This window comes from Podarcis raffonei, chromosome 8 (genome assembly GCF_027172205.1).
Source record: "Podarcis raffonei isolate rPodRaf1 chromosome 8, rPodRaf1.pri, whole genome shotgun sequence".
Lineage (NCBI taxonomy): Eukaryota > Metazoa > Chordata > Lepidosauria > Squamata > Lacertidae > Podarcis > Podarcis raffonei.
The window spans coordinates 77,111,213-77,126,143 of NC_070609.1; the positions used below are offsets into that span (position 1 = coordinate 77,111,213).

The 14,931-nt window shown below is 48.2% G+C and overlaps 2 protein-coding genes across 2 annotated transcripts; one reads left to right on the forward strand and one right to left on the reverse strand.

The window, feature by feature from the left end:
• Positions 1 to 1,467: 1,467 nt before the first annotated feature.
• LOC128420332 (casein kinase II subunit alpha'-like) lies at positions 1,468 to 5,142 on the forward strand. The gene is made up of 2 exons (XM_053401937.1): positions 1,468 to 2,447; positions 5,137 to 5,142. The coding sequence occupies exons 1-2, from the start codon at positions 1,665 to 1,667 to the stop codon at positions 5,140 to 5,142; spliced, it is 789 nt and encodes a 262-aa protein (XP_053257912.1). The 5' UTR covers positions 1,468 to 1,664.
• A 1,007-nt stretch (positions 5,143 to 6,149) lies between these two features.
• Positions 6,150 to 13,479, reverse strand: LOC128419817 (F-box only protein 44-like). The gene is made up of 5 exons (XM_053400968.1): positions 13,218 to 13,479; positions 10,891 to 11,008; positions 9,470 to 9,565; positions 7,285 to 7,423; positions 6,150 to 6,356 (listed from the first exon to the last, which is right to left on the reverse strand). The coding sequence occupies exons 1-5, from the start codon at positions 13,477 to 13,479 to the stop codon at positions 6,240 to 6,242; spliced, it is 732 nt and encodes a 243-aa protein (XP_053256943.1). The 3' UTR covers positions 6,150 to 6,239.
• Between the last annotated feature and the right edge of the window lie 1,452 nt (positions 13,480 to 14,931).

Sequence of the window (14,931 nt, forward strand, 5' to 3'; positions counted from 1 at the left end):
GGGGCCACAGCCATGCTTCATGGGGACCAGTGGTGGAGCTGAATTCAGCCTAGTGGGTCACACAGAACATTGGGGCTTTTTTGTGCTAATCATAATGCTTGCTAACACACAATCTTAACATAGCAGCCAACTCCTAGGGGCTGAAGGGTCTCTCCCCCCCTTAAAATGTTCATGGGCACTGCCCTTCAAATAGTGTGCCTGCACTACGTCATGTGATCAGTTATCAATATTTTATTCGAGTTGGCTCCCCTGCAATATAAGCTTTGCATCCACTTGCTTTGTAGGCTGCAGGGTCCTGAGTCCACCTTTGGAAATCTGCTTCCTGGAGCTCAGAGCAAATTCCTGCAGGCTGAGCTAAAACCTTAGGAGCAGCAAGACTGGGGCTTAATAAGCGCCTGTGGCCTTGAAAGCGGCGTGGCAGGCTGGGAGGAGCATCATCTTATGCAAATACAGTCTGGCAGGGATTCCACTGCTTGCCCAGCCCACAAGGGGAAGAACTTGCTAGAGGCCCCGCCCCTAAGGGGAGGATTGGCAGCAGGAGGTATGTCTCTTCCTGCACTTCCAGTGCCTGGACTAGGATCGCTTCCGATTTCCTCTTGCTGCCTGGTGACTGAGCAGGGTGGTGACTAGATTTCCTGTCGGAAGCGCTATGTAGTTTCTGTGCTCATTCCAGACCAGGGACTCAGCTTGTTGTTGTTGTTTAGTCATTTAGTCGTGTCCGACTCTTCGTGACCCCATAGACCAGCGCATGCCAGGCACTCCTGTCTTCCACTGCCTCCCGCAGTTTGGTCAAACCCATGCTGGTAGCTTTGAGAACCCTGTCCAACCATCTCATCCTCTGTCGTCCCCTTCTCCTTGTGCCCTCCATCTTTCCCAACATCAGGGTCTTTTCCAGGGAGTCTTCTCTTCTCATGAGGTGGCCAAAGTATTGGAGCCTCAGCTTCAGGATCTGTCCTTCCAGTGAGCACTCAGGGCTGATTTCCTTCAGAATGGAGAGGTTTGATCTTCTTATAAAGGTAAAGGGACCCCTGACCATTAGGCCCAGTCATGGCCGACTCTGGTGTTGCAGCGCTCATCTCGCTTTATTGGCCAAGGGAGCCGGCGTACAGCTTCTGGGTCATGTGGCCAGCATGACTAAGCCACTTCTGGCTAACCAGAGCAACACATGGAAACACCATTTACCTTCCTGCAGGAGTGGTATCTGCTTGCACTTTGACGTGCTTTTGAACTGCTAGGTTGGCAGGAGCTGGGACCGAGCAACGGGAGCTCACCCCATCGCGGGGATTCGAACCGCTGACCTTCTGATCGGCAAGCCCTAGGCTCTGTGGTTTAACCCACAGTGCCACCTGTGTCCCAACCCTTGTATACCCCTCCCTATTTGTGACGCTCCACTGATGTAGTGATGATGTATCAATGATGCTGCTCGAATGGGGTCCGCTGCGGCGGCGCTCCGAAGGAAGCCAGGGAATGCCGCCCGCGTACCGGCCGGCCTGGCGCCGCTCTTCCCCGTGACCGCCCCGCTGGTGCTGCTGCTGCTGGGCCGCCGCCAGCACCGCCGGTGTTGGGGCTACCGCTACTACTCCGCCCCGCCGCAGCCGCCGCCTTGCCTCGTCTCCCGGCCCCTCCTCGCCGCCGCCCGCTGCCGGTCGCCGCCCGCCCCCGCCATGCCCGGCCCGGCCGCCGGGAGCCGGTCCCGCGTCTACGCCGAAGTCAACAGCTTGAGGAGTCGCGAGTACTGGGACTACGAGGCACACGTCCCCACCTGGGGTAATCAAGACGATTATCAACTGGTTCGGAAACTCGGCTGGGGGAAATATAGTGAAGTCTTTGAGGCTATAAACATCACCAACAACGAACGAGTGGTTGTGAAAATTCTTAAGCCAGTGAAGGAAAAGAAGATAAAACGAGAAGTTAAGATTCTGGAGAACCTGCGAGGTGGAACAAACATCATTAAACTGATCGACACTGTCAAGGATCCAGTGTCAAAGACTCCAGCTCTAGTGTTTGAATACATCAATAATACAGATTTCAAGCAACTGTATCAGATCCTGACAGACTTTGATATTCGGTTTTATATGTATGAATTGCTCAAGGCCTTGGATTACTGTCACAGCATGGGAATCATGCACAGAGATGTCAAACCTCATAACGTCATGATAGACCACCAACAGAAAAAGTTGCGGCTCATAGACTGGGGCTTGGCAGAATTCTACCATCCAGCTCAGGAATACAACGTCCGTGCGGCCTCGAGGTACTTCAAAGGGCCAGAGCTCCTCGTTGACTACCAAATGTACGATTATAGCTTAGACATGTGGAGCTTAGGCTGTATGCTGGCCAGCATGATCTTCCGAAAAGAACCTTTCTTCCATGGTCAAGACAACTATGACCAGTTGGTTCGCATTGCAAAGGTTCTGGGTACAGATGAATTATATGGTTATAATCTCCAGGTGCACCCGGGAGAGACTCCTGCCAGAAACCCTGGAGTGCTGCTGCCAGTCAGTGTATGCCATAGTCTATACCGACTAAGCAAGGGCCACTACAGCAAACCTCTGCAAGGCTCTACACGCTGAGGATGCCAGAACCTCTGTTCAAACAGCCACACACTTTGTTGCTGGGCAACAGCCCTTGGTGAGATGGAATGCACGGCCACCGTGCCAAGATTCTAGGAGAGACAGTGTGTCATAGTAGACTTGGACCTGGGATAGCAGGGTTAAAAGCCCCACTCAGCCAGGAGACTCCCTGGGTGACCTCGGGCTAGTCTCTCACTTTCAGCCTAGCTGGCCTCACCAGATTCTTGTGAGGAGAAGACAAGGAGAAGGAGAAATATGGACCTTACCTTGAGAGAGAAAGGCAGGATATACATGTCATAAACCACCAGTTGTGAAAAGCTGACCCATACCAGCTGCACAGTATTTCTTCCACAGGATTTTGTACTTGATAGTCCCCTATGCTAGACTGGGAATATCCCTTCCAACTTGCCTGCATTTAGACACAGCCATGAGATTGAAAGTGAAGTCAATTTGGGTTCAAGCAAGACCCGAGGCTTAATGGCTTTACTGAGGCCTCAGCAACAGACACTGGGGAAACAGGGAAAGGGTCTGATTTATATAAACCACAGCCATCCCCTGGCAACACTCACCTAGTGCATGACTGGCTGCATTGTGATGTGGACTCAGGCTCAGAGGAGACAGAAAGCACCTGCTGAAGTCCCTGCAGGCAGCATTGGATACAACCCTGTGTTTTCAGCAGGGGCTTTAAAGTGCAGAAGGGACAAGAAGTTGAGCTTTTCTCCCAGAGGCAAGAAGACCCTTTTCAGTCCTGCTTCCCAGTGTGAACAGGATGGAAGACATTGGCAAAGACAACAATTATTTACGTTGGCTAAGCAGTCCCAATAGAAGTACGCGGGTGGCGCTGTGGTCTAAACCACTGAGCTTAGGGCTTGCCAATCAGAAGGTCGGCAGTTTGAATCCCCGCGACGGGGTGAGCTCCCATTGCTCGGTCCCTGCTCCTGCCAACCTAGTAGTTCGAAAGCACGTCAAAGTGCAAGTAGATAAATAGGTACCGCTCCAGTGGGAAGGTAAACGGCGGGAAGGTATTTGTGTATGAATAGAGTGAGCCTGTGACCTGGAGTCAGGAACCCAAAGTATTAACCATCACAAAAGAATAGCCAGGCTGCCCTGGTAATGCAATCAGTGACCGTTATCAGGTATCCTGGGAGTCAGGATTTCTGCTGGAGACTGCCTCATTCTGTGATGTATGTATGATGTTTTGGCGGGTGGTCTTGGCCTACAGGGTGGGCAATTTCAAAAGTTTATATAAGGGCTTACACACCATTGTTCAGTATTCTCTCCTCCCTCCTGCGTGTGGTGAGTGAGGACCCTGTTGCAACAGTTTAATAAAGATCAAGCTTACTAGCTGCTTTGCTTCTCAATATTCTCTGGTTTGCCTCTGTTATTTTCTCCTACCGATAGGGAACCCACTTAAGGACTCTGTACGGGCTCATAAGAGAAAGGGAGCAGTTTTTTCTTATAACAGTGGCCTCTCCTTCCTTGGAGGTTTCTAAGCAGAAGTTGGATGTCCATCTAACAGGGATTCTTTAGCTGTGATTCCTGCGCTGCAGGGGGTTGGACTAGATGACCCCCGGGGCTCCCTTCTGACTCTAAAAATCAGCTAACATGGCCAACGGTCTGGTAGCCAACAGGCAGGGCCCTCTAGCAGCTGTTGGATTATTCCCATTCTAGCCCTAGTAATTCATTTTATTTCTGTTTTATTTATTGCTATACTGTATTTGTATCCCCTCTTTCCTCCAAGGTGGGCATATATGAGACTCCCCACCCCGTGTGCTCTTTAGCCTTACAACAACCCTGCGAGGTGCATTGGGCAGAGAGACAGTGACTGGCTCGATGGTCAACCAAGGGCGATTCAAGCCCACTGCTGTATTGTTATGTATCGAGTTGAATAGGATCCAAAATGCAGCAGTCGGATTGGTCCTAGAACAATAGGATCCAAAATGCAGCAGTCTGATTGGTCCTAGAACAATAGGATTCAGAATGCAGCAGTCTGATTGGTCCTAGAACAATAGGATTCAGAATGCAGCAGTCTGATTGGTCCTAGAACAATAGGATTCAGAACGCAGCAGTCTGATTGGTCCTAGAACAATAGGATTCAGAATGCAGCAGTCTGATTGGTCCTAGAACAATAGGATTCAGAATGCAGCAGTCTGATTGGTCCTAGAACAATAGGATCCAAAATGCAGCAGTCGGATTGGTCCTAGAACAATAGGATTCAGAATGCAGCAGCCTGATTGGTCCTAGAAAAATAGGATCCAAAATGCAGCAGTCTGATTGGTCCTAGAACAATAGGATTCAGAATGCAGCAGTCTGATTGGTCCTAGAACAATGCAGCTGTATAATTGGTCCGCAGGAGCCACCCAACCCAGCTCCAGATGGAAGTGAATCCACAACCTGATTGGCCTACAGGAGAATCCTGGAATTAGCCAATCACGTGCAGCCCATCGTGTAAATAATGTATATAAAGCAGATACTCTGGGGAACTTTCATTCCTCCTCACCATTATGAGCTGAATAAAGAGCATGAAATCAGCTCTCAACTCTGAGCATATTTCATGTATTAACAGCATTGAAGTGATCTCCCTGGGCTGCAAGCCTGGGCAGTGTGTCTGGAGGTCCTGGGCTGCCCAGTTGACAAGACACCCCCCCAGCCTCTCTGATGTGGTCCAAAGGAAAGCAGAGCTCAGCATTGTTTACAAGGGTCAGCAAACTTTTCCAGCAGGGGGCTGGTCCACTGTCCCTCAGACCTTCTGGGGGGGGGGCTGGACTATATTTGGGGGGGGGAATGAATGAATTCCTATGCCCCACAAATAACCCAGAGATGCATTTTAAATAAAAGGACACATTCTACTCATGTAAAGTAAAGGTAAAGGGACCCCTGACCATTAGGTCCAGTTGTGGCCGACTCTGGGGTTGCGGTGCTCATCTCGCTTTATTGGCCGAGGGAGCCGGCGTACAGCTTCCGGGTCATGTGGCCAGCATGACTAAGTTGCTTCTGGCGAACCAGAGCAGCACACAGAAATGTCATTTACCATACCTTCCCGCCAGAGTGGTACCTATTTATCTACTTGCATTTTATCTACTGCTAGGTTGGCAGAAGCAGGGACCGAACAACGGGAGCTCTCCCTGTCAGCGGGGATTCGAACCGCCGACCTTCTGATCGGCAAGTCCTAGGCTCTGTGGTTTAACCCTCAGCGGCACCCGCGTCCCTCTACTCATGTAAAAACACGCTAATTTCCAGACCATCCGTGGACCAGATTTAGAAGGCGATTGGGCCAGATCCGGCCCCCGGGCCTTAGTTTGCCTACCCATGGTTTACACTGACCAGCAGCAGCTCTCCCACCTGAAGATGCTGAGGATCAAACCCATGACCTTTCTGCATACGTGGCAGCAATTTACCACTGAGCCACAGCTCTCCCATCCTGTTTCATACCCAGAACATACAATCGAGTCGAGTACTTTATTGATAGACTTTAAAACTTCCCCTTAAAAAATAAAAATCCAATGAAAACTTTTAAAATGCAGACATACAGCTTCAGAGGAAAGGTTTCTTAAGCAGGGACCACAACCAGCATCCAAGATCCGTAGGGACACTGAGAGAACCCCAGGTGAGGTGGGTTCAAGCAGCTCAGCAACCCTTTCTTTCTCTTCGGGGTGTTTTCCTCTTCTTCTACGGGAAGTTCGGGCCCACGATGACGCTGCTGTTGGCAAGCTTTCCATAGTCCACGCCATGCTCAAAATGGATGTGGCGGACTCCGCTGGGGTAGTTGCGGAAGATGTACACAGTCTGGAAATTTGGGATGGGGAGGGAGAAGGAGTTTTCACCAGAGCACAGCAACAGGTGGGTGCAGCTGTATTGAAGTAGCACCGGGGGTCGGAATTTTGCGCCTCCTTCACAACTTTGCACTCGGGACAACTACCCCTATTGCCCCCACCCCACCCTCAAGCTAGGCCACTGCTGAGCACAGAGTGCCGGATTTACAGATAAGCTATAGCTTAGGGCCCTACTCTCTTGGGTTCCCCCCCCCAAAAAATTAAAGGAAAAACAACAACTGGAGGTACATTTCCAAAATATAAGATAAAAAACAAATAAAACCTACATACAGCAACAGTGTTTTGTGTTGTGTGGGCTCTTATGATGTAAGTAATTGGCCCCGCCTGCTAGCCTGCTCCCTAAAATATCACTGGTTTGCTCATTTCTATATACAGTGGACGCTTGGGTTGCGAACGTGATCCGTGCAGGATGCATGTTTGCAACCCGCATCTGCACACGGGCGGGTTGCGATTCGGCGCTTCTGCGCACGTGCAAAGTGCAATTTAGTGCTTCTATGCATGCCTGACTGCCAAAACCCGGAAGTAACCCGTTCTGGTACTTCCGGGTTTTGGCGGTCTGTAACCCAAAAAAATGCAACCTGAAGTGGTTGTAACCCAAGGCATGACTGACTGTACAGGGTGCCTACATTCTGCATGGACTGATTGCATGGCAACATGCAGCATGCAGACTGCAGTGCAGCACAGTTGAATGTAGGTCAAGCTGTTGTACCTGTTATCTGGTGTTATAGCAAATATTCAACACAAAAAACAGGGACAATTTGTTGTTGACAAAGGAAAGCTGGACATATAAAGGGCCCCTTTACCTTCAGTAGCTTAGGGCCTCATCAAACCCAAATCCTGCCCTGGCTGAGTACTTCTCCTGCCTTAAATCCCGGATTTACCTTTTTCCAGTTCCTTGTGCCATCCTTGATTACCTCCCCATTCGAGATATAGCAGGTATAGAGGGCTTTAAAATCGTCAGCCAGCAGCTTCACGGTCAGTCTGTAGTTGTAACGAGGATTTGGGTAGAGGACATCAGACCTGTTGGGGAGAAGGGCACAAGGCAAAATCAAGCCAAGTGTAAAAAGTATCACGGCTGCCCAGTCACTGGCAGAGTAAAGACAATATCGTAATTGCTGCTTTATAGTGTGCAGATGACAAACCTAGACAGCATCTTAAAAACCAGAGACATCACCTTGCCAACAAAGGTCCGTATAGTTAAAGCTATGGTTTTCCCAGTAGTGATGTATGGAAGTGAGAGCTGGACCATAAAAAAGGCTGATCGCCGAAGAATTGATGCTTTTGAATTATGCTGCAGGAGGAGACTCTTGAGAGTCCCGTGGACTGCAAACCTATCCATTCTGAAGGAAATCAGCCCTGAGTGCTCACTGGAAGGACAGATCCTGAAGCTGAGGCTCCAAGACTCTAGCCACCTCATGAGAAGAGAAGACTCCCTGGAAAAGACCCTGATGTTGGGAAAGATGGAGGGCACAAGGAGAAGGGGACGACAGAGGACGAGATGGTCGGACAGTGTTCTTGAAGCTACCAGCATGAGTTTGACCAAACTGCGGGAGGCAGTGGAAGACAGGAGTGCCTGGCGTGCTCTGGTCTATGGCGTCATGAAGAGTTGGACACGACTAAACAACAGCAAGTGTGCAGATGAAGCCCAAAGGCTGAAGCAAAACCAGCTGCTTTGGAGGCACTTGCGGCACCTTCGAAACGAAAGTGGGGCATCTCCAAAGCAGGCAGCTCATCACACATTGCACTGCGAGGGTGGGGTTAGACTAGATGACCCTTGGGGTTCCAAATCTACAATTCTATTATATTTCAGGCCTGCTACAGGAGGGCAGTTGTTTTCTTTCTGGCCACGTAAAACCAGTCATTTAAAAACACTTGGATTTATATCTTGATTTTAAAAACCACATCAATTTGTTCCTGATGTTTGGTTTGAAATCGGTATTTGCTAATGAATATGTTAGATTGTTCTTTTGCAAACCACCCACACTTTCTCCCAACCCATATTTTGAACGTTTTGTGTTTCGGCTAATTCCCACCCACCCCGGGTCAGAGAGCTTTTCTCTCTTTTCCAGCCTTGCCAAAAATCTAGCCTTACTCACGGAACTGAACTGAGCAAGATAAGCAAAGCAAAATCTATCTCTGGATTTTCCACGCACCTGATAAGAGAGTAAGATCCAGTTTTCCACAAGGAACAACCGGGAAAGCTCTCAGACCCGGGGAGAAATTAACCTGTATGCCAAACTTGGGTCTCCAAGTTTGGGGTTTTCCAAACTTGGGTCTCCAGCTGTTTTGGGACTACAGCTCCCATCATCCCTAGCTAGCAGGATCAGTGGTCAGGGAAGATGGGAACTGTAGTCCCAAAACAGCTAGAGACCTAAGTTTGAGAAACACTGTAGTGCACAAAATGATTAAAATGCAAAAGCGTGACCTGATCCAAAACACACACACACACCTCACTCACACACGAAAACAAAGATCACCACAGCCAATCACAAGCAAACAATCACACCCTAGGCCAACCCCAACCTCTCTCACCACCAAAGGAACACAAGTGAACAACACAAGCAACGCTGACACCAAACTCTACATACATTAAACATAATAGAAACACCGCCACCCGACCCCACCCCCATCCATCTTCCCTCTCTCCACCCCCCTTTCTTTTTTCTTTCTTTTTTCTTCTCCCCCTAATGCCTCAACAAATGAAACGGATTGTAAAAATGTTACATGGAAGAAGAAAAAATACGAGGCACTACACTTCTGTAAAACAAGAAAATCCTTAATAAAAAATATTTTTTAAAAAATGCAAAAGCGTGAATGAACTCATAGGGGTTTCCTGATGACCTAACGGTCAGGGGTACCTTTACCTTTAAGCGGGCTGTAAATTTTGCTAAATAACCCTCGGAAGTTCAGGATAAATCCTCAAACACACCTAAACAACCCTGGTAGGGTTTTTTTCCCTGCTACTCAAGACCTACCAAACCCACCCATCTGGCTGGGAACTGTAATAACAGGACTAGATGGGGGTTTGATCCTGCAAGCTCTTCTGAGGCCAGTTCCAGCACTCACCAATCCTGCACCACGATATGGGGTGTCACGTAGTCCATCAACTCATCCGTGTAGCCGTGGTCCTTCAAGGTGATGCGTTGAATTTTTGTGTCAGGCCTGAGATGTGAGGAAGGAAATCAAAGCCATTTCAAGTACAGCGGTACCTGGTTCTCAAATGCCGAAAACTCAGAAGTAAGTGTTCTGGTTTTTGAATGTTTTTCGGAAGCTGAATGTCTGATGCGGCTGTCGGCTATTGCTTCCCGAACACCTGCACCTATCAGAAGCTGCACCTTGGTTTTCAAACATTTCAGAAGTCAAATGGACTTCTGGAAAAGATTAAGTTTGGTGCTTTTGTTTTTGCTATTTATTTTGGGGGGGGGGGGTTAAGGCCTTTTTGGTTAATTTGTTTTTGTGCCTGTGTGCAACCCAGTTCAGCTGCTGATTGATTGATTGATTGATTGATTGATTGATTGTGTGACTGGGGAAATGGATAAAATCACCCCATCCAAACAATGACTATCATCAGTGCAGGTAAGAAAAAATAATAATTTTAATTTGTGTCATCTACAATACTGTTTTCCTTATTTTATAGAACAGTACATCGATTATTGCTTTCATTTTATGGATCAATGATCTCGTTACATAGTAAAATTCATGTTAAACTGCTGTTTTAGGGGTTGTTTTTAAAAGTCCGTTTTGCATTACTTTCTATGGGAAAGCATGCTTTGGTTTTGGAATGCTTTGGTTTTGGAACGGACTTATGGAACAGATTAAGTTTGAGAACCAAGGTACCACCATCACCAGCCCAGCTTGTTAACCTTTTGTGCCCTTGGAGGCTGGCAACTGGCAGCCCATGAGCCAAATCCAGCCCTCAGAAGTCAGCCTGCACTGCAGGAGAGAAGGGCAGAGAAACCAGATACCTTAAGCCTTCCTGTGGTCCTTCTTCAGCCACCTATGGACATCTTTAATTTTACTCTCTGCTTCTACTGAAATAGCCCTTGAGGGGAGAAAAGGAGACTGGATCTTCCTGCCTTACACTGAGCCAGATCACTGACTGGCAGCATCTATCTATCCTATCACAAGAAAAGTCTCTTCTAGAGCTACCTGGAGATGCTGGGAATCAAATTCAGGACTTTCTGCATGCAAAGCAGGTGTTCTCCATCTAACCTGTGTTCTTTTCTCTAAGGTTCCAGTCCTCATGAAAGAAGGGCTGCCTGTTGAGTCAGACTATTGGTCCATCTAATTTTATATTGTCCACTCTTTGACTCTGGCCGCAGCTCTCAAGGGATTCCTAGAAGAGTCTTTTCCCTGCCCTACCTAGAGATGCCATGGATGGAGGTGGACCTTCTGCATTCAGTGCAGGTCCTCCACTACCATGTGACCGATCTTCTAAACCCATAGCAGCATTTGAGGATTTACTGAACCTATAACAAGGTCCTCACCCATTGAAGGCAAAGAAACATGTCGTGATGTTGTCATGGGGGTATTCGTCTGCTAACAGCTCCTCCACACCCCAGCAGTGCTCCTGATCCTTGTCGATTTCCCAGTAGAGAAATTCCTCTGCGGGAGAAGGAAGAAAGGAGGGCGTAAGAACTTTAAAAGAGGACAATGGCCCATCAAGTCCAGAATCCTGTTGCGTGCCAAGGCACCTGAGCCACAAAGTTCCCAGGAGAACAATAAAACACACTCATGCAGAGCATTTTGGTTTATGGTTTACCTAAACGGCCTCGGGTCCTGTATACCTGAAGGAGTGTCTTCACCCCCATCATCCAGCCCTGACACTGAGGTCCAACGCCGAGGGCCTTCTGGCAGTTCCCTCATTGTGAGAAGTGAGGTTACAGGGAACCAGGCAGAGGGCCTTCTTGGTAGTGGAGCCTGCCCTGTGGAACACCCTCCCAGCAAATATCAAGGCAATACACAACTGTTTTACTTTCAAAAGACCAGTTGTCTTTTGAAAGGCGGCCCTGTTTAGGGATGTTTTTGATGCTGTACAGTCATACCTCAGGTTTAAGTAGCTTCGGGATGAATATTTTTGGGTTGTGCTCCGCGGTGATCCGGAATTAACGGAGAGCATTATTTCCAGGTTTTGCCGCTCGCGCATGCGCAGACGCTCAAAATGATGTCACACACATGCGCGGAAGTAGCGAATCGCGACCCGCAGACGTGTGGACACGGGTTGCGTTCGCTTCAGGATGCGAACAGGGCTCCGGAACGGATCCCGTTCGCATCCAAATGTACCACTGTATTGTTTTTAATATTCAGTTGGAAGCTGCCCAGAGTGGCTGGGAAACCCAGCCAGATGGGCGGGGTAGAAATAATAAATTGTTGTTGCTGTTGTTGTTATTAAATAGGCCACAACTTTATTGGTTACCAACGTGAGCTGTCTGGCTTAGACATTGGGGTGAAGCCAGACTATATCTTGACTCCTGCCCATCTGCAGGGAGTCCATAGAAGGGTAAACCACTGATATGGGATGCCCAATAACTTACGTCAGATAGTGGCACCACCCTGAGAGGTCCCTGTAGGGGCTGTGACATGGCCCTAGCCTACGCCCAGGCTTTGGACAGTATTCACGAATCCCTTTAACAGGATACCCTTACTGAGGAGGGGCAGGCGAAGGCAACAACATCCCCTGCAACCAAATGGAGGCCTAACCTCACAAAGGTTGCAATGATTGCTACAAGACAGGCGAAAACCAAATGGCCGGTACCAATTTGCCAAGTGGAAAAAATTCCGACCCGGCCCCAACAACATGGCGACCGACGATTGCCATAGCAAGGTCATATCAGAGCAAAGCATGAAAACAGGGTGGGTGGGTATAGTGGTGTAGAATGGTCAGTTGGTACCTGGGGCAGAACTTGTTTTTTGTCACCCCCTCACATTGAAATTCCCCCTCCACCACCCCCCATCAAAGAAAACCGCACAGGCAGCAATCCATTGTAGATCCCGCCTTCCTCCTTTGTTTTGACAGATCGGAGAAGGCTCGGGTGGGGGGGCGTTGCCCAGTTTTTTTAAAAAAAACCTGCACATTTATGTTTCACAGGGTGCGAAAGAAGGGCTTTGCACATAGCTGTCAACCACCCCTTATTTGGTGGGAAAGTCCCTTATCCCAGGGCTGTGTCCCGCTGCTGTCCCTTATTGATGATGTCCCTTAAATTTCCCAGGTTTCAAAGGAAGCAGCTCCTCTCCCTCCCTCCCCTGCTGGGCAGGGAGGCTCCAACTTTGTTGCTTAGCTGCGTTGCTCACCCAATAAGGATCTCAGAACGACTGGGGGGTGGAGCTTGCATGCCTTGTGCCGATCAAATTGGCCGCGTTGCCTGGGGACTCGCCTTTGCTCAGCGCTTCCCAGCGGAGAGGGGACGGTGGTTTTCCTTGCTGCATCCCCTTTGCCGGGTTGCTGCGCTGTGGGAACCACCGCTTGAGGCTTCATTTGGCTGCTGGCTGGGCTTTCTGCCTTTGGCTCAGAGGGGCTCAGAAGTCGAACACCCCTGTGCTCTGAAAATCCCTTATTTTGGCTGCTGATCCCTTATTTTCGAGGCTGCTGGTCCCTTATTTTCAAATCTGTAAGTTGACAGCTATGGCTTTGCACCTTTATACAATATGCATGTGTGCTTGGGCCCAGGGTCTTTTGCCTCACCATTCCCACTACTGACTCCCTGTTGCTACTCAGCCTCAAAAAAATATAAAAATCATTGGATTCATTAGAAAAAATCTAATAACCATAGGCTAGCAGCCAGGGGTAACCCTCTGCCACCGAACAGAGACCCACCTTTGCCAAAAGGATTCCGGACAATGTTCTTCTGCAGCTTGCAGAGAAGGCAGAAGACCTTCCAGTCTGGGAAAGGACTGGTCAGCATCTCAATGGGGTAGCCGGCCCGTCTGCACTTGTCTTTCCACAGAGCGTTCAAGGAGTCCACCAGGTCTCTCCACCAGCAGCACACCCAACGGAAGCAGCGGAGCAGGTGCCACGAGGGGAAGAAGTCAAACACATCCAGCAGGATCTCCAGAGGCAGGTCATTGATGGACACCATCTTCCACAAGAGAAGTCTTGGCCGAGAGAGGTTTTAGAGATGCAAAATAAATGCAAAGGCAGGAGTCCTGGGCTACTCAGACCCACTCTCCCTAAGAATCAAAAGGGCTTGCTCCTTCAGAGCGACCTGAAGTTTACAGCATGTTATTCCCTGAAGGAGAGCTACTTGAATATGATTTATAGATGGTATTTAACTCCAAGTAGACGCGGGTGGCACTGTGGGTTAAAGCACAGAGCCTAGGACTTGCTGATCAGAAGGTCGGCGGTTCGAATCCCCGCGATGGGGTGAGCTCCCGTTGCTCGGTCCCTGCTCCTGCCAACCTAGCAGTTCGAAAGCACGTCAAAGTGCAGGTAGATAAATAGGTACCACTCCAGCGGGAAGGTAAACGGCGTTTCTGTGCGCTGCTCTGGTTCGCCAGAAGCGGCTTAGTCATGCTGGCCACATGACCCGGAAGCTGTACTCCGGCTCCCTCAGCCAATAAAGCGAGATGAGCGCCGCAACCCCAGAGTCGGTCATGACTGGACCTAATGGTCAGGGGTCCCTTTACTTTTATCTTTAGACTGGCTAAGATGTGTAAGACTAAATCAGATCAGTGCTGGAGATGCAATAAGGTTGGGGGTACTTCCTTTCATATGTGGTGGACATGAAAATGGGTAAAAGAGTATTGGGAAATAATCCATAATGAATTGAAAAAAAAAAAATGTTTAAAAACACCTTTCCAAAAAACAACAACCCCTTTCTGTAGGGGATGATTCAGATGGAAATTCCCAGGTGTCAAAAAAGGTTATTTATGTATGCCACTATAGCGGCCCATGTTTTGTTAGCCCCAAAATGGAAAACTAGTGAATGCCAACTTATCTGATGGAATATGCACAGCTTACGGACCTAACTTATAGAATAAGAGAACAAGAAGAACATTTGTTTGGAGAAGATTGGAAAATGTTTATTGAATATATGGGAGGGGAGGATTGTGTATACTTGAAAACGTGGGCAGCATTAAGATAAATTCAACAGTGTGAATAAGTTTTGAGGGAAGTAATAATGGAATACTGAATGGTTTAGTTTATATAAAATATATAAATACATTACGTTGATTCCCAAACAGGACTCTGACTTATCACAAGTTAAAAATTACAGGCCTATGTCTCTACTTAACGTAGATTATAAAATATTCGCAGGGATTTTAGCGAATAGACTGAAAAAAATACTGCAAGAAATTATCCATAAAGATCAAGCGGTTTTTCTTCCAGGCAGGCAGTTGAAAGATAATATAAGGAATGTAATAAATATTTTGGAATATCTGTCTGCCAGGAATGAAAAACAAGCTATGTTAATGTTCGTTGACGCAGAAAAGGCCTTCGATAATATCGCTTGGGACTTTATGTTGAAAAACTTAGAGTTTATGGATGCGGGAATTGAGTTCTGTAATGGGATAAAGGCAATCTATACAGA